Consider the following 18,842-nt stretch of genomic DNA (forward strand, 5'->3'; position numbering starts at 1 on the left):
TGGTGTCAATTCCTCTTTGAATGTTTGGTAAAGTTCTGCTGTGAATCCATCTGGTCCTGGGCTTTTCTTTGTTGGGAGCTTTCTGATAACAGCTTCAATCTCCTTCATTGTTATTGGTCTGTTCAGATTTTCTACATCTTCTTGGTTCAGTTTTGGTAGCTTGTGTGTGTCCAGAAATTTATCCATTTCCTCCAGATTTTCAAATTTGTTGGCGTATAGTTGTTTATAGTAGTCTCGAATGATTCCTTGTATTTCAGATGAATCAGTTGTAATATCGCCTTTTTCATTTCTAATTTTTGTTATTTGAGTCTTCTCTCTTCTTTTTTTTGTTAGCCATGTTAATGGTTTGTCAATTTTATTTATCTTTTCAAAAAACCAACTTTTTGATTCATTGATCTTTTGAATTGTTTTTTGGGTTTCAATTTCATTCAGTTCTGCTCTGATCTTAATGATTTCTTTCCGTCTGCTAACTTTGGGTTTGGATTGTTCTTATTTTTCTAGTTCTTTAAGGTGAAGTGTTAGGTTGTTCACTTGCCATCTTTCCATTCTTCCGAAGTAAGCATTTAATGCAATAAATTTCCCCCTTAGTACTGCTTTTGCAGTATCCCACAGGTTTTGGTATGATGTATCATTATTTTCATTAGTTTCAATAAATTTTTTGATTTCCTGCTTGATTTCTTCTTGGACCCATATGTCATTAAGTAGAATGCTGTTTAATTTCCATGTGTTTGTATAGTTTCCAGAATTTCATTTGTTATTGATTTCTAGTTTTAATCCATTGTGGCCTGAGAAAATACATGGGATAATTCCAATTTTTTTGAATTTATTGAGACTTGATTTGTGACCTAATATGTGATATATCCTGGAGAATGATCCATGTGCTGATGAGAAGAATGAATATTCTGAGGTTGTTGGATGGAATGTTCTGTAGATATCTGCCAAGTCCAATTGGTCTAGAGTATTGTTTAGATCTTGTGTTTCTCTGCTGATTCTTTGCCTAGATGATCTGTCTAATATTGACAGTGGGGTGTTCAGGTCCCCTGCTATTATGGTATTAGTGTCTATTTCCTTCTTTAGGTCTAATAGAGTTTGTTTTATAAATCTGGCTGCTCCAACATTGGGTGTGTGTATATTTATGATTGTTATGTCTTCTTGATGGATCAATCCTTTTATCATTATGCAGTGGTCCTCATTATCTCTTTTTATCGTTTTTAGTTTAAAGTCTATTTTGTCAGATATAAGAATAGCTACTCCAGCTCATTTTTCTTTTCTGTTTGCATGGTAAATCTTTTTCCATCCTTCCACTCTTAATCTATGTGAGTCTTTATGGGTGAGGTGGGTCTCTTGAAGGCAGCATATAGTTCGGTCCTTCCTTTTATTCCAGTCAGCCAGTCTGTGTCTTTTGATTGGGAAATTTAAGCCTTTTATGTTAAGAGTTGTTATTGAAAAGTGTTGATTTAATCCTAGCATTTTATTGAGTTTTTGTTTGGATGTCTTATGTGTCTTTTGTTCCTTTCTTTCTGATTTACTGTTTGTTTTCTGTATTTGTTGGTTTGTTGGGTTGTAGATAGCCTTTTTGTTTGTTTTCTCTTCATGGATGCCATTTTTATTATACTAGTGGGTTTTGATTTTTCTTGGGTTTTTATGGCAGTGGTAGTTGTTTTTCAGGTACCAAACCCAGTACTCCCTTGAGAATTTCTTGTAAGATTGGTCATGTGGTGGTGAACTCCCACAGTTTTTGTTTGTCTGAGAAATATACTATTTGCCCTTCATTTTGGAAGGATAGCCTTACAGGGTAGAGTATTCTTGGCTTGCAATCTCTGTCTTTTAGTATTTTGAATATTTCATCCCATTCCTTTCTGGCTTGTAGGGTTTGTGATGAAAAGTCTGATGTTAGTGTGATTGGGGCTCCCTTATCGGTGATTTGACACTTCTCTCTTGCAGCTTTTAAGATTCTCTCTTTGTCTCTGAGTTTTGCCAATCTGACTATAACATGTCTTGGAGAAGACCTTTTTGGGTTGAATACATTTGGGGATCTTTGAGCTTCCTGAATCTGAAGATCTGTGACATTTTCAATAACTGGGAAGTTCTCTGCCACTATTTTGTTGAATATGTTTTCAATGCAATCTCCTTTTTCCTCCCCTTCTGGAATACCCATGACTTGGATATTTGAGCACTTAAGGTGTCTGATATCTCTCTTATATTTTCTTCAATGCTTTTAATTCTTTTTTCTTTTTTTCTTTTTCTTTTTTTGTCTGTCTGTGTTATTTCAAACAGCCCATCTTCAAGGTCAGAAGCTCTCTCTTCTACTTCTGCAAGCCTGTAGTTAAACTCTCTGTTTTTGTTTTTTATTTCGTTGAATGAATTCTTCAGCTTGGCAAGCTCTGCTACATTCTTTTTCAGGGCATTGATTTCCTTGTACATTTCTTCTTTCAGGTCCTGTATACTTTTCCTTGTTTCATCATGTTGTCTAGCTGAGTTTTCTTGTATCTCATTCAGTTCCCTTAGAATTATCACTCAATATTCCTTGTCAGATGTTTCAAGGGCTTCTTGTTCTATGTGATCTAGAGCTTGAGAGTTATTATACTTTGGTGGTGTACTTTTTTGATTTTTCATATTTCTGGTATCTTTCCTTTGGTGTTTAGTCATTGTGGCAGGGGGTTTCACAGTCCACTGGTTTGACACAATTGTCTGGCTAGGATGTTGCTGGGGTTGCCAATTTGGTATGGCTACCTCAGTGTCTGCTCAGTTGGCCACTAGTGCCTTGTGTGTGTGGTTGCCTCAGGTCTTTGGCCTCTCTGGGGAGCATCCTCTCTGGCCAGCATGCACTCGGCTGGGCTGGGGATGGAGTCGGGTGGCAGCGGTGAGGCCTACCTTCTGGGTCGCATGCCTGCACTGCAGGGCATGTGGTCTCTGCAGAGCTTCCGCCTCCCCTGCTGGATGTCTCCCTGCTCCACGTGCACTGGTCTGGGCTGGGGATGGAGTCAGGTGGTGGTGGTGAGGCCTACCTGCTGTGTCATGCACCAGCACCACCTTATTTCTAATATAGGTGTATATAAGTATAAATTTTCCTCTCAGCCAGTGAAGTGTCTGTATGCCTTTTTCTTATTACTTTTTTAAAATTCCAAATATTGTCTCTTTTAAGAGGTTGACTGATGTATAATTGACAATAAATTGCACATATTCAAAGTATACAATTTGATAAAATTCAACATATGTATGTAACCATGAAACAATAACTAGAATCAAAATAATGCCCATGTCCATCACCCCCAAAGTTCTCCTTGTGCTTATTTATAATCCATCTTCCTTTCACTCTTCATCCCTGAGCAACTATCAATCTGCTTACTATCACTATAGGTGTGTTTATTTTTTCCAGAATTTTATATAAATGGAATTGTGCAATATGTACTCTGTTTTATCTGCCTTCTTTCACTCAGTAGAATTATTTCATGGTTTATCCATGACATTGTAGTCATGAATAGTTTGTTCCCTTTACTGTAGAATAGTATTCCATGGTATGTGTATAACACAATTTGTTTATCCATTTAATGTCAAATATCGTCTATACCTCTTTCTCCATCTTCTTCTTTTCTATGATAGTTATTAAGCATATGTTAAATTTTCTCAATCTGTTCCCCAAGAGTCTTTAATTCTCTTCCTTATTATTCATGCTTATATCTCTCTGGAATGCATTCTTATAATTTCTTCTGATCTATCTTCTACTTCATTTCTTCTTATTGTCATGCCTAATCTGCTGCCAAAATTGTATTTGACATTATAAAATGTTATTTGTTTATATAAAATTGTACAGGTTGGGTAGCCCTTATCCAAAATGCTTGGGACAAGAAGTGTTTCAGAATTCAAATTTTTTTAGATTTTGGAATATTTGCATACGCATAATGAGATCTCTTAGGGGTGGGAGAAACCCAAGTCTAAATGCAAAATTCATTTATGTTTTGTAAACATTTTATGCATAGCCTGAAGGTAATTTTATGAAGCATTTTAAATAATGTTGTGCCTGAAACAATGTGTGTCCACCCATGTGGACAATCTGTGGTTGTTTGGTGTCACCATCATTCCTGACAATGAATTTATATGCTATTGATAAACAATCATTTTCTTACATTTATTCATCCATAAGTGCCTAACAGTAAAAACAAACGTGGCATGCCATTCATGCACTGAAGATAATCGTGTGTTCAGGGTAACTAAGCAGCACAGTAGCATCACCAGAACACCTGTACCACCAGCATCAACAAACAATGTCCAGCTTTTGGTGTCCACCTAGGATGCTGTGTTTTCATTAAAAGGTACAACGTACAGTGTACTTTTTTTTTTTAGATGAGAAAAAACATCAGAAGCAGTTGAGGCACCAGGAATTGGGTCCTCTGGAAATGAGGTATTCTGCTGGATGGCTTCCTTAAGTGTTTCCTCCAGAGTCATCTGCCTCATTAACAACAGTTTTTGTTTTAAACACCTTTCTTTGATTTTATCAACTGACATGATTTCCTGTTCTGTTATGAATTCACGCTGCTCCAGTCCTTCAATGAGCCCATCACACATTTTCACCATGTTGTCTACAGGCGCTTTTCCTGCAGTGTTGTCAATGCCATCTTCATTGTCACTATTATCACGACCACCTCGACTCAGGACCGTTTTGGCTATTTCACTGTCGGTCAATGAATGAACAACTGGAGCCTCATTACGGATGTTAAAAAACTTGCACAATATCCACTTCTTCCAGTTGACTGATGGACTGTGAAGTTATATTTTTTGCATATGTAAGGAAGTCAGACATTATTTTTTCTCACTGACATATAGAATCCTTCAAAGTCACCACCTTGTTCATCATCGTCACTGAACACAGTCACAGGGCAGAGGCTGTGCCAGGCGTGCACAACTGTGTCTTTGCTCACTGTGTTCCAAGTGTTGGCAACAGCATCCTTTATACTAAACTCCTCTGGAACCTTCCACACCCATGCCTCTGTTCACTGCTGCTAGCATGCTTTTTAAGGAAGTGTTCTTATATTTACTCTGCATTTATCTAAGGATACCCTGGTCACAGGGCTGAATTAATAAAGTCATATTTGGGGGAAAATACATGGTAAAAACATTATTTTTGATGAGAATGTCAGCTGGAGGAGGAGCAGAACAGTCGTCAAGGAATAACAAAATCTCGCTGTTATCATCTAGTTCAGCTTCCCTGCAGGAAGCACAAGCCACTGGTACAAAATGTTTGTGAAACCAGTCAGAAAAGATGTCCCTAATGATCCACGCCTTTTTGTTAGCAAAATAAGGACTGGTAAGAAATTCACTCCTAGAAAACAGCAAGGATGCAAGCTTTCGTCTGTCATAGCAAGTTTACGCGATGCGTGCCGGATGGATTAGCACATCCCAGCAGGGTTATTCTCTCCTTGGCATCCTTGGTTCCTGCAGAAGCTGTCTCATTAGCTGTAGTCAGTGCCTTTCTGGAGCAATAATGCCAAAAAGTGATGTTTCATCACTTTATAGACTTGTTCTGATGTCAGATTTTCATCAGTGATGACCTTGGTAACCTCATCAATGAATTTGTCTGCTACTTTGTGATCAGCAGATGCTTTATCACCACAAATCTTTAAAAATTTAATGCTGTATCTTTTCTTAAATTTCTGCAACCAGCCTGCTGAATATCCACAGTTCCCTTCAATTTTTAGTTCATCATGATAGAGCTTTGCTCGTTTCTTGATTAGCAAACTATTAAGTGGCAAATGTTCACCGTCATGCTGAAGGATCGACTCTTTCAACACACAATCAAGATCTTCATTTTTAGCATTATGCAGTGTTTTTCTACTTTTTTTTTTAACATCTTTCATTACTTTCAGGATAGATCTTCAACAGTTTATCCTCCTGTTTCTTCAAGTCACATATGGTGGTCATCACGTCATACACTTCTGTGAGACGTCTCACACTTACACCACTGTCCAGTCCCTCCAACAGCTTGACTTCCTGTGCTATAGATAAACATAAATGCTTTCTCCTCTTTTTCCAATCACCTTTACTCATAGGGGAATCTGCAGGCCTTTTTGATGTTTCAACAATGTCTTTATACAACAGAGCAGAGAATAAGCAAACAAATAAACCACAGTGAGTAATGCACGTAGGTCTTGGCTCCATGTGGGGCGTCAGGGGTAACATGTTGTTGGCGTGTCTTGCCTGCACACATGACATTTTAGTACCCTTTTTGGGTATGCTTGTGTGGGAGAATCTGGGCCTGTGCAGAAAAGATATATCGCAACCAAAGGGGATTGGGAGGGTCATTTTTCCCTTGGGAATGCTAAATAAACTGTATGTTGTGTGCCTGAGTTTTGACTGCAACCCATCACATGAGGTTATGTGTGGAATTTTCCACTTGTGGTGTCATGGTGGCACTCAAAAAGTTTCAGATTTTGGAGCATTTCAAATTTCAGATTTGGGGATTACAGATGCTCAAACTGTATTTATGTATTTACTTGATTGTTGTACTTTTAACTTCTAGAAGTTTCATTTGTTCCTTTTAAAAATACACAAACATTTAATAGTTTCTTCACACTACAGATTTTTTCAAGTGTGTCTTTTATTCCTGCACAACTAATCACTCTTTCATTATTTATAATGTGTGGTTTTTAAATAGATAATTACAATAAAAAATATGTATTTTTTTAATAGTTCCGTAATTGTCACTTCTCACTGTGTGACAGAGATGCAAAGATTACTCAGAGCCCAAATATTAAGAGCAATGAGAAGGCCAAACAGACGGCACCGACAAAACTCCCTCAAGAAGGGAGAAACTAGGCGCGGCCCCAAGTCAGGATTTGCTTCAGCTTTTATTGTAAAGACAAGGAAATACAAGAGAAAAAAACAACTTAGTCAATCATTTATCAAAGGAATGAAAAGAAATTGGCTATGGGGCAATCTCTGGAAAACATCTTGAGAAACAAAGGAAAGGAAGTGAAGCTGGATAAGAAATGACCTTAATGTTCTTATCTAATCTAGCAGAGTATCCTTAAAGATCTTTGTTGTGCAAAGGGCTTTTGCCTTTTGAACAATCCCTGTTCTGCCTCAAATCTCTTATCTATACTAAGGGCTTCTGCCCTGTGTAAGTTCCCTGGTCTTTCTCAATGTTAACATTCCTACACTCCTCCACACATAACACAGATATTTTCAGTGTCTATAGTCCCCCAAAATATACATATATATATATATATATATAGATTGAAGTTGCAAACCCAGGCCTGAGCACCATTTGAGTGATAACTAATAAGCAAAGCGTGGAAAATACAATTGTGTTTCACAAAAGGTAATATTAAATTTTGGGAGTCTAAAAATCATAAGTAAGAACATTCTTGTGAAGTTATTTTTATCAAAAGGATAGCGTATGGTAGAATACAGGTGTAAATCTGACAATTGAGTCCTTTCCCTGAGTATGGAACATGATTTCTTTTTCTTTTTCTTTTTTTACTTTAACAAGTGATTTTTTTAACTTATTTTATTAATTGGTTTATTTATTTATTTAACATTCTAAGATGTTGTTTTGGAGCAGTTGGGGGAGGGGGAGAATGGGTGAGGGATAGGGTGGGAGGAGGAAAAAGAAAGGGGGCATGGTTGAGGCCCATGGCACCCCCCTCATTCCAGCAGGGGATATCAGGGGGCTTTCAGTGGTGGCTCAGTTGTAGCTGGACTGGATGCAGACATGGGGGGCACAGCTGAGGTCCTCAGGACCCCACTGCCCCAGCTCGGGAGCCCAGGGTGATTCCAGTGACAGCTCAGTGGTCATCACTGGGCTGGATGTGGATGTGGGGGTGATATGGCTGAGTCCCTCAGCCTCCCCACTGCCCTGGTATTTATATTTACTGACCTTCACAACCTGCAACTTTATCTCAACAAGTTGTATGGATATTAACAAGTGCTGGATATTAAGTGTTGTGCCACTTAATATCCAGCACTTTGTCTCAGAAATAAGTTTACTCACTAAGATTTTTTAGAGAAATGTAGTCTCTGTTCTCATCAAAATGGATTAGCCAGAAACAAATTTAAGCCATCTGTCTAAAGAATGTATAATATATAAACGAAGGACTACCAAAAAGTGATATAATATAGGATCGCACTTAGTATACTTTAAAAATGTGAGGCTTATAATTTTCTGCCTCTACTCTCATGTATCTTCTGTAAAGGGCTTTTACCCTGAGAAGATAACAACCTTATGTAATGCTGAAAATTGAGATGAAACATGCTCCAGAGGAAAAAAAAAATAGCAAAAACATATGCAAAAGGCAGATGAATATCTTAAAAATTTACTCAAAAGCAACACAGGAAAGGTTCAGGCAAATAACTCCACATAGCCTCAAAACCCACAAAAAGTATGATAATTGTTATCATTTAAAAATCTCACAGAAGAAATAAAAGGGCTCAGAGGCAAGTTTCTGTTTCTAAGAAGAAAACAAGAAAACAGAAGTTTTCTAAGCTCAGGAAATAAATGAGAAATAAGAATATTGCAATGATACAAGTCAAATGAGGACAGAATGAGAAGTAATACTTTAAAAAGGACAAAGATAATATAAAATTAAAAGGAAAAATAACACAAAATGTAACAAAGTAAATCGACAGTATATATAATTGGGATTTCTGAAATAGAAAAGGATTTTGAAAAAATGATAAGTATATCATTTTTCTTACCTAAAGAAAGATTTAAATCTGTCTTGAAAGTGTATATTGTGTCCTAGGAAAACTTGGTCTACAGTGATCAACATTATTACATATCCTAAAGGAGGCATTTTATGTGCCTGGGTATGGAAAGACAAGTGCTACTAAAGTGGGATCCCCATCCCCAATGTTCTTGCTTCACATAAACCTTTTCACTTTCTTTTTCAGATTCTATCATTTTCTCAGAATATAAATTACGAGGCAGTAAAGGATTACTTCAAGTTGCAGTAAGTATAACTTTTAAAAGAACTTACTCAGTATTAAAATTGCTGCTCAGGTTAGTGATTTGTAGGTCTTCTTTCATTTAAATGGCCTCACATGTTTTTAAATACACAAACTTCAAATTTCTTTAAATGTCGGGATAAATGTGAAATTAATATTTAAGTGTATTAAAATGTAAAATACTCCTTGTAGTTTAATGAAAACAACGCCCTATCCAAAGACTCTCTCATTCATCCAAATAATGATGCGGGAAAAAGGGCCATTTCTTAATTTAGTAATTTTCAAGTATGTTTTCTTATTAATTTCCATCTTAAAGTCTCTACATACTATCCTTAAGCAAAAACAAGAACTCTAATATAACAGAAAGTCTTTAACTGTGAAACACCATCTTTGACTCTTGGAATAAGACAGCACCTAAGTGCTTAATTTCCAGAGGAAAACAACCAACCTGGAATTCTGTGTTAAGGCACTTATATGGTTATCATTATGGCCTGACAATGTTTTCTGGAAAAAATAGCATATTTTTCTAGGATATTCATTTTTCTTTAGTTTGCTGCTACTCCAAGAGAATTTGAGTACCAACTCTCTGCCAAGTGCTTTCTAGATGTTCAAAATACACAGTAAACAAGAAAGATGAAGTACTGGTGTCATGGAACATATCTCCAGTGGGAGGAGGCAAACAGCAAGTAATCAAATAAACAAAATAATTCCAAATAAACAAAATAATTCCAAATACTGGTGAGTGCTATTGAGAAAAGAAAACAGAATGTGACAGAGCAACCGGGAAGGGTGGGGAGAAAACGCTATGTTAAACACAGTAGTCAGGAGAGGCTCCATTCATTCCTTTCCCCTCCACCTAGCAACTTCTTCCCTCTTTATCCTTCTCATGGTGCAGGTTCCTTTGACTATTTTTGGTTTTGTGGATATGGGAGTACTTCAAAAAGTCCGTGGAACACCTTTCTCAGTACTGGACAGATCATCTAGGCAACAAACCAACAGAGGAACAGTTCATCTACCAGATGGCGAGAACAAATCTATGGTTATTAGAGGGGGGAGAGGGTAGGGGAAGTGATTGGATAAGAGGCATAAAGAAAAAGTATGATTTGCAACAATGAATATGCTGATAAAAATTTAAATAAACAAACAAGCAAACAAACAAACAAACAAAAAGTCCGGTAAGAGGCATAAAGAAAAAGTATGATTTGCAACAATGAATATGCTAATAAAAATTTAAACAAACAAACAAACAAACAAACAAAAAGTCCATAGAAGATTTGTACTATCTTTTTCCACAAGCTTTTTGAAGTACCATCATATTTATCAAGAATTAGTGTATGTGGCTGTCGAATACACATCAAATTGTCCACCATATTTTTTCATGTTTGTTTTTCCCCAGTTTTTTCAAATAGTAAAAGTCTTAGCAGGGATAAGGTGTGAACCACACTTTCAAAGTTTCTTCCTCTGTTATGTTTGGGCCCTGACATTTTGCTGGAGCACAAAACAATTTGTGTGCACTTCATAGTCAAGAAAGGCATTGTATCTCGCCTGCCTTTTGATGCCAATCAGATCATATTATGCAGCTTAATGTGGTTCGGAAAACTAATTTTATAACTTAGCCTTTATTGTTCCCAAGGTGTTATCAATAGAAGGGAAAAATCTGTAGAGGCTAGAGGAGGAATCAACACAGTGACCTGCCACCTTGTAACAAACAGGCCAGCATGTCAGCAGCAGAGCCCCGCCACCCAGGGTCTGCGGGTACTGATGAAACAGGGGACTTGAAACCCTGATAGAATGCTCATTTTTGTTCCCCACTGTGCCAACCCTGTGGTGGCCAGAACATGGGATACCATGAGCAGGGGGCAAGAATCTGACCACAGTGCAAAGCCACCTGAGCAGAAGCAGTGAACGGTTACCACTGACACCGCCCTTCCAGACTTCCAGAACTCCTCATGAGGGTTCGGTCACATCGTTTGCATGGCACATTTCATTTGCTCTACAGACAGGCAGAATCACGCCTCCTCTCTCATGATTCTGTAATAACCAGTATGGGTTGTTTTTCCTAGAAACCAGAACACAGGTCTTGTGCTTCTTAATCTTCGACCTAGTGAATATTCAAAAACATGTCCAACAGCCAAAAAGGTAAGTGACATGGGTTGAAGACCAAAAAATTTACCTCAAGAATGTACAGATTGTAAACTAAATAATACACATTACCTCCATACAGTACCACTCCCCGAACACTTAGCAACGTTTTGTAATGTTTCACTGTAAAGATAGCATTATTTTGTTTTGAAAACAGATTTCTGCCTTCTGTGAGTTTTTATCATCTAAAGTGGGATATATAAATACACAAAATGTAAAATTACTGGTTTTTAAAGATTTGAAGATACATAAAACTGTGTAAAGAAAAACAAATTAATGGGAACAACTAAAGTTGGATATGGTTTGTCAGAGAAGACTGCCGGTTGTGTCCATATTTATCCTGCATTTATTCATCCAAAACAATGCATGGCGTGCCTATGACATTTCTATGTTCCAGTCTGTGTGCTAGATAATGGGACTTACAAAGATGAAAAGACAGCGTGCCTTCCCTAGAGGTAAACATAAGCTAGCTTAAGACAATGTGGTGCACATTGTTATCAAATAGCCCAGAGGACAGAGTGAGCAATTTCAACTGGAAAGGGAAAGGTGAAAAGAAAGTGACACCTAAAATGATTATTGAAGAATAAGCAGCAGGTCAGCAGGTAGATGCACAGGAAATTTCAGGAAAAAGCACAGAGGTGTGAAATAGCGACAGGGCATTAATAACTATGTGTATTATGAAATTAAACACAAATTCTTAACAACACCATGTCCTTTGAGTCTGTGTTCCACACTGGGGCATGCCTCCTCTCTTTATTCCTTCTCAGCCTAAGTAAAATTCAGTAAACATATATTGAGCACCTACTGTATACCAGGCATTGTGTTGCACATGGAGGAAACGAAGCGAAATACAACTTGGTTTCTCCTCTTCAAGACCCCATCACAAGGAAACTGTTCCTACCAGGGCATGGTTCCATGAATTTAGAGGGAGCCTTGAACTGAGGCAGATGTGATCTATCCTTGGACACTGCCTGGGGTTGCATACCAACAACTCCCCTGTCTTTCTGCCATGCCACCCACCAGCAAGAAAGCCCAACCTCGTGAGTTCCTGCCACAGCCCAGATCTGTGTTTTCTATCTTAAGCTGCTTGACACCGTACCTTTATGGATGGCTTCCTGAAGCACCATGGTTTCTTCCATCCCTCTCTAATCTATACATTTCTTAGGGATCCCTATTCACCCTATCCTGCCCAGGCATTATAAAGGCAGGTTCATCTAACCCGAGCTTAGAGCCAAGCTCTACCACTTAGTGACTTGGACAAGCTACTTCAACACGCTGAGTCTAGGCTCCCTCATTTGTACGAAAAATCTAACATCTACCTCACAGGATTCTTGAGAGTATTAAATGAGCACATTTATGTAAAGTATGCAAAACAGTGCCAGTCACAGAGTAATTGTCTAATATTACTGGTTTCTTCCTTCTTTTTCCTCTTCGATACCCCCAGACAAAGCCTGTTTAAATCTAGCCATCCTTTGGGCCCACTGCAAGTAATTTGTACTGACCTGCCCACTGAAATAGAATGGAGTAGCCCTTTTAGGCAATGAGAAAATGTGGCCTTGTAGAGTCAGGTCCTCTAGTTAGCCGAGGAAATCAAAACCTGTACACAACTACAAGGTATGCTCTCAACCACGCAGTCCCTTCTTTGTGACCCCTTTCTTATAAGTAAGCAAGTCATCTGCCTCCAGATAAATACTGTAGACACGCAGGGCCCAGCTCTACCTGTACACAGAACCATGGCCCACAGACTTCTCCAGTTGGATGAAGTTAGGCCCTTGTTAAACCTGCTAAACCAAATGGACATGGACTGAGCCATTTGAATAGGAATCTGCTGTCTTTGCTTCTCAGCCTCATAGCCTGAGGCAGAGCAACAAATTGAACCAACAGCTCCAACAAGGCTGCATATCACTTTCTAACCATGTGAGAAGATCTAGAAATGCAGAAATGTAGGCCAGCCCCCAGAGGGCCTTAGTAATTCCTTCCAAGATGAATTTTCCCAGGGAGGGATGACTACAGCTTTCTCTAATACATAGTCTTCCAGCACCTCAGTCTTGAGGGCCTTTAGAATTCCCGCCTCAGATCAGTTGTTCTGTCTGGCGAGAGGGAATTTGCTGTGTCTGGCTCTGAACTATGACAGCAGCAGTCCTGCCCTGTCTCTGCACTGAAGAGAAATGTTTTCATTTCGGCTATACGTCAGAATGTTCCTAATTAGGTGTCCAGTCCTGGGGAATCTATGTCAGCCCTTCAGCAGCGGGCACCTTAGAAAACAGGCCTATTCATGCTTCTCACTCTGTACCTACAGCTCCTTTTCAAGATCCACCTACAGGTCAACTCGTGTTTTTAATCCTATGGTTTAATCCATGGTTGTTGATTCCAAGGCTTGGGGAAATTTTTGTAAACTAGGACCAGAAAGAGAAAGGACATTACAAATGAGAACATCAAGTGACAGTGGGTCCTGAGTATGATAGATTTAAGGTCATCAGCCAACTCTTTATGTTGTATGGATAATTTAGGAAAGATAAAGGGCAGGCCCGCATTTCTGAGCAATTTTGATGGGAAAGCAAAGATTTAGTGATAATGGGCGGCAAGAGCTATGGGACTATGGGTAGAGTTGTCGAAAGAACAAATCATCTCCTAGGGGTGAGATCAGGTGGTTTAGGAAATAAAATCCATGAACTCGCACTGTGGAGCATGCCTCTGAAATGAAGCCTGAAAGATCTTGGTGGAGCAGAGACAACTCTTTAAATCTACCAAACTTGGCTGGACGTCATTACTCTGTCACCACTCTCCTGACCCCCAAGTCCTTCTTATAGGTTAGGGAGTATGAGGGTTCTTCCAGATTTACCTTGTGGAAATGTGCAATATACAAGGACATGTTTAAGGCAAAATGGAAGTGTCTAGATCCCACTTAGAAAGCCTGGTGGAGGGGCAAGGGTAGACGGCAGTGAGTATGTTGTCCTGGAGCCAGGTAGAGAAAGAAGTAGGGAGAACCAGGACTCGGATTTAAAAGAAGGCATAACTCCCTGCATGAAACATTGGCAGTTCTTATAAGTAAATTTAAGGCATTCATCCAGTTTTTTTCAACTCTTGCTATCTTCTTAAGCCTTCCTTTAATGTTTATATAGTAATTAATTGTATTTTAGTTCTACATAACCTGTATATTATTTATAAACAACAAATATCTCAGTATTTACAGTCAGGGTAGCATATCTGGCATTTTGATTTTGTTATCATTTTCCTGTAACAGAGATTTAATGAAGTTAATTGTCTTTCAACTTTAGATATAACATATTCCAGCTACTAGATGTAACCTATCTTCTTAGCAAAGCTCCACGAACTCTATTTTAATTTAATTTAATTTTTGTATGTAATATGGATTCACTCTACTCTGTCCTTACTGCAAAAGTATTGAATCTGTTAAAAGAAATGGGAAATACTGCTACCAACAGTGTGTTTGGAGGTAAACGTCAGACTCCAGCAGGATTTTATTTGGTGGTTTTAATGTTAGCCTTTTCCATTATCGAATGCCTTTTTTGGGAATTTCCAGACTGTGAAACAAAGCGTCATGTCACAGCCCATCTACGTGACACTGTTGCTGGATTTTGCACTGTATCCCAAAGTTTACTTACAGAGAAGTGTGGGCTGTATTAATAAAGCATCTCACAGTCCTGCGGCAGACACTGTAGGCTGACTTCTGACTTCTTGCATGTTATGCTATAGTATGCACAGGTAGTTTGTTTTCAAACAAAGCACAGGGGTTTAATATTTAATAGCTGGCCTGTGGTCAGTGTTCTTTTGAATACAGAGTAGAGCTGCTTAAAGCAGGAATAATAAAAGTCAGATGCTATTTTACATGATGCTACTCGATAGTCTAATAAATTTCTAGTCTACTAAAGTGAAAAAAAGTCACATTAGCAGCAAGATATATTGTAGAATATATCAGCTGACTCAGAGGTGCAAGTTAGAAATATGGAGTTGATACTCATGGTTGGAGAGGTGCAGGTAAAGGGTGAGGTCAGATCAATTCCCTAAGACACTGATGTAAGAAAGCAGAGAACCAACCTGTGGGCCTCGTGAGCGGTAAAGACGAAAGGAAGCAAACAAAGAAAAATAAATGATCAAAGGAAGAGAAGGAAAGAGCAATATAACAGACCCTACGTGTGAAAGGTCATTATTTCAAATCTAAAATATAACTGCTTTTAGCTGTAATAATATTTTAGGTCATGTGAATCAGAACCACTGAACTCACTACCTAACTTGTCTCATTTTAGGTGTTCCAAATAGCTGTTGGCTGTGATAAAAATAAATTCATTGCAGTGAAAGGGCAAGTATATTTCCATTTGACCTGTCTTACTCTTAAAGTTTAAAAAAAAAATGGTAAACTAAATGATAATTACTAGTGATAATCGTAGCCTAATGACTGACATGTCCATAATGAAATCCAAAATTGAATTGAAATCCAGTTTCTCTGGGTTTGAGCTTTTGGCCATGTCAAATGTTACATTTGAATCCTACTAAAAATGAAAGGAATTAACCCCTTTCCCTATTACCAGCATTTTTCTCCACCTTCCCTTTTATAGCTTTTCTCTACCTCCACTTTACACCTCTCGCCATTACTTTTCTCAGCTCTTGAGTCCACAGCTCATTCCCAGAGAAATGAGGAGAAACACTTGCCTCTGTCTTCCACCCTACACAAACCAGTTATAATTTCATTTCCGTCAGAGAATTGCTTACACCCATAGCAGAGAAACCTCCAGTTTCCTGCACCATTTTCTATGGGAAATTTTTTAGAGCAAGCCTAATAGAAGTCCCAGTGGTTCCTCCAGAGAGAAACAATTCCAAGGTGTGAATTCTATTGATCTTATTATGGTTCACAGAGAAGCACATTAGATTTTCAAGGTCCGCATACGGAAATCTGTTTAACTAAAGTTAGATGTATAATGCAGACAGCAATTTGTTGAGATTCCTTTTCTTTGGTTAGGAGTGGAGGTGAGAGTGGGGAAACATTGACTCTTACCTGAATATTTATGACCTGGCTTGCTGTCATCCAAAAAGAATGCCAACTCCTCGGTCATTCTAATAATCTTTGATGACTACTGAATTGTAAAAATCAGTTGTTGGATTGATGATTAAGTATTCCTATGTCATTCAGCATTTCCTAAATGTGCATTTCCTATACCTTTGCACCCATAATTTCTTTTCCACAAAACACAAAAGGCTCACTGATTCAATAGCTTGTCCCGTCCCATTTCTGGTACCATCCTACACCTTTGCTCCCCAAAATATGGCCTATGGACCAGCACTGGCATCACCTGGGCCCTTGTTAGAAATGCAGAATCTCAGGCCTCATCACACACCTGCTGAATCAGAATCTTGCATTTTAACAAAATTTCTAGGAGATTAGTAAGAGCATTAAAGTTTGAGAATAACTGCTGTAAGCAACATGTTACCAAAAGCTATGCCCAGTACAATAGCATGCACAAATTGTTCTCAGGCCCTGATTTCCTTCCGCAGTGAGATGCAAAGCAGCTTGCGCCAATCTGTTTCTGGGAGGATCCAGATAGTAACTGTCAATCTTGGTTGCTCATCAGAGTCACCTGGAGATTATATATATATATATATATATATTTTTTTTTTTTTTTTTAAATGTATTTCAGGACCTACTCTGGGCCTCTTAGTCAGTGACCCACTGCACTGCTCTGGAACCCTAAAAATAACTCTAATATCTTCAGCTTGGGTTGCATTGGGCCTGAGAGAGTATCAATGAAGGAGGGCATCTCTTGAGGTCTAATTTGGGTTCAGGGTGAGGGGGATTTAGTCCTCCAGAATCTATATAAAAATGTTGGTAACTAGGATTCCCTCTAAGTTACACTGGAAGCAGCCAGCCAAAATGGTCAAACAAATATCTCACTAAAAACTCTATCATTTCACAGACCATTATAGCCTTCTGTCTGCATGAACCTTACCTAGAAGTTATGAGAATCCTTAAAATAGCTCCTTACCTGCACAACTGAGTCTCTAGCAACAACTAGAAATATTGTGTTTAAAAAAAAACAGTTTATATGAAATAAAACAGCCCAAAGAAATTTGTCTTCATTTTGATAGATTTTCTGTAAATTTTTATTTGTGTAGGTGTGTATGCATGTTGTTCGGTTTGGCAAAATGGAGAAGAGAGAGAGACCCGAGTCAGGAGCCATCTCAGCCAAAAGGTTTATTCCACTAATGTGGAAGGGAGACTGAGCCAGATCAGTTCCCACAAACTTATGAAAGCACGGGGTTTATAAAAACTTAGGGACGGTTCAGACAGAGTAATGGGCAATTTCGAAATCATTGGTATGCAGGGTGACACAGCCCTTGTGGTCCGATGACATTTGGTAGGTTAAGTCATAGGCTCTTGATTAGCCACTATCTCAGTACAAAGCATTCCAGCCCGAAGCCTGCTAGACACAGCCCACAAGATGTTCCCTTGATGATAATGGTAATGTTTACCCCTTCCCAGGCGTGGAATCTCAGTTCCTGGAGCAGAAAAGGGAAAGGGGCGGGGGAGAAGGGGAAAAGTTGCTTAACCTGGCTGTGCTGATGTTGTACAATTCGGTGGCATTAAGTAGCTTCACAATGTTGTGCAGCAAGTACCACTATCTAGCTCTAAAGTATTTTCATCTCTCAAAAAGAAAACTCTGTGCACAGTAAGCTGTCACTCTTTGTTCTCTCTCTCCCAGCCCCTGGGGACCATTAATCTGCTGTCTTTATAGGTTTGCCTATTCTGGATATGTCATATAAATGGAATCATACAATATATGACCTTTCATGTCTGGCTTCTTTCATTTGGCATGATTTTGAAGTTCCCCCATTGTGGCATGTACACTGAGTAATATTGCATTGCGTGGATATACCACATTTGTTTATTCATTCATCAGTTCGTGGACATTTGGGATATTTCCACCTTTTGGGTTTTGTAAATCGTGCGCCTATGAATATTCATGTACAAGTTTTTGTTTGAACACATTTTCAATTATTTTGGGTATGCACTTAGGGGTGGAATTGCTGGTAGTATGGTAATCCTATGTTTAACTTGTTGAAGAAACACCAGACTGTTTTCTAAAGTGGCTGCACCATTTTACATTGCCACCAGCAATTTGGAGGTATTTTTTGGTTTTTGTTTGTATTTTTTTTTAAATAGACAGATAAAATTGTATGCACTTACCATGTTCAACATGATGTTTTGAAATACACTGTGGAGTGACTAAATCTAGCTAATTAACATATGCATTACCTCACACAGTTATCATTTTTGTGATGAGAACACATTACATCCACTCTCAGCATTTTTTAAGCATATAGCATACAGTTGTCCCTTGGTATCCATAGAGTATTGGTTCCAGGAACTCCTCCAGATACCAAAGTCTGCAATGCTCAAGTCCCTGATAGAAACTGGTGTAGTATTTGCCTATAACCTATGCACATCCTCCCGTATACTTTAAATCATCTTTAGATTACTTATAATAGCTAGTACAATGTAAATGCTATTAAATAGTTATTATACTGTACAGTGTATTGTTTAGGGATGAATGACAAGAAAAAAAGTCTGTATGTGTTCAGTACAAACACAATTGTTTTGTGGGGAGTTTTTCATTTTAATATTTTCGATCAGTTGAATCTCCCAATGCAGAACCCACAGATAGGAGGGCCAACTGTATTATCAATAATAGTCATCGTGCTGTACAATAGATCTTTTGAACTTATTCCTAATGTCTAACTGA

At 38.4% G+C, this 18,842-nt stretch overlaps 1 protein-coding gene across 1 annotated transcript in view; it reads left to right on the plus strand.

Annotated features, from left to right (window-relative positions):
- Positions 1–18,842, plus strand: part of CATSPERE (catsper channel auxiliary subunit epsilon) — a 192,540-nt gene that overhangs the window by 118,002 nt on the left and 55,696 nt on the right. The window contains exons 11-13 of the mRNA XM_063082895.1: positions 8,890–8,948; positions 11,007–11,082; positions 15,354–15,406. Of these exons, the coding sequence (XP_062938965.1) occupies positions 8,890–8,948; positions 11,007–11,082; positions 15,354–15,406 (188 nt within the window). The remainder of the gene's footprint in view (positions 1–8,889; positions 8,949–11,006; positions 11,083–15,353; positions 15,407–18,842) is intronic.

This window comes from Cynocephalus volans, chromosome 18, assembly GCF_027409185.1.
Source record: "Cynocephalus volans isolate mCynVol1 chromosome 18, mCynVol1.pri, whole genome shotgun sequence".
NCBI lineage: Eukaryota > Metazoa > Chordata > Mammalia > Dermoptera > Cynocephalidae > Cynocephalus > Cynocephalus volans.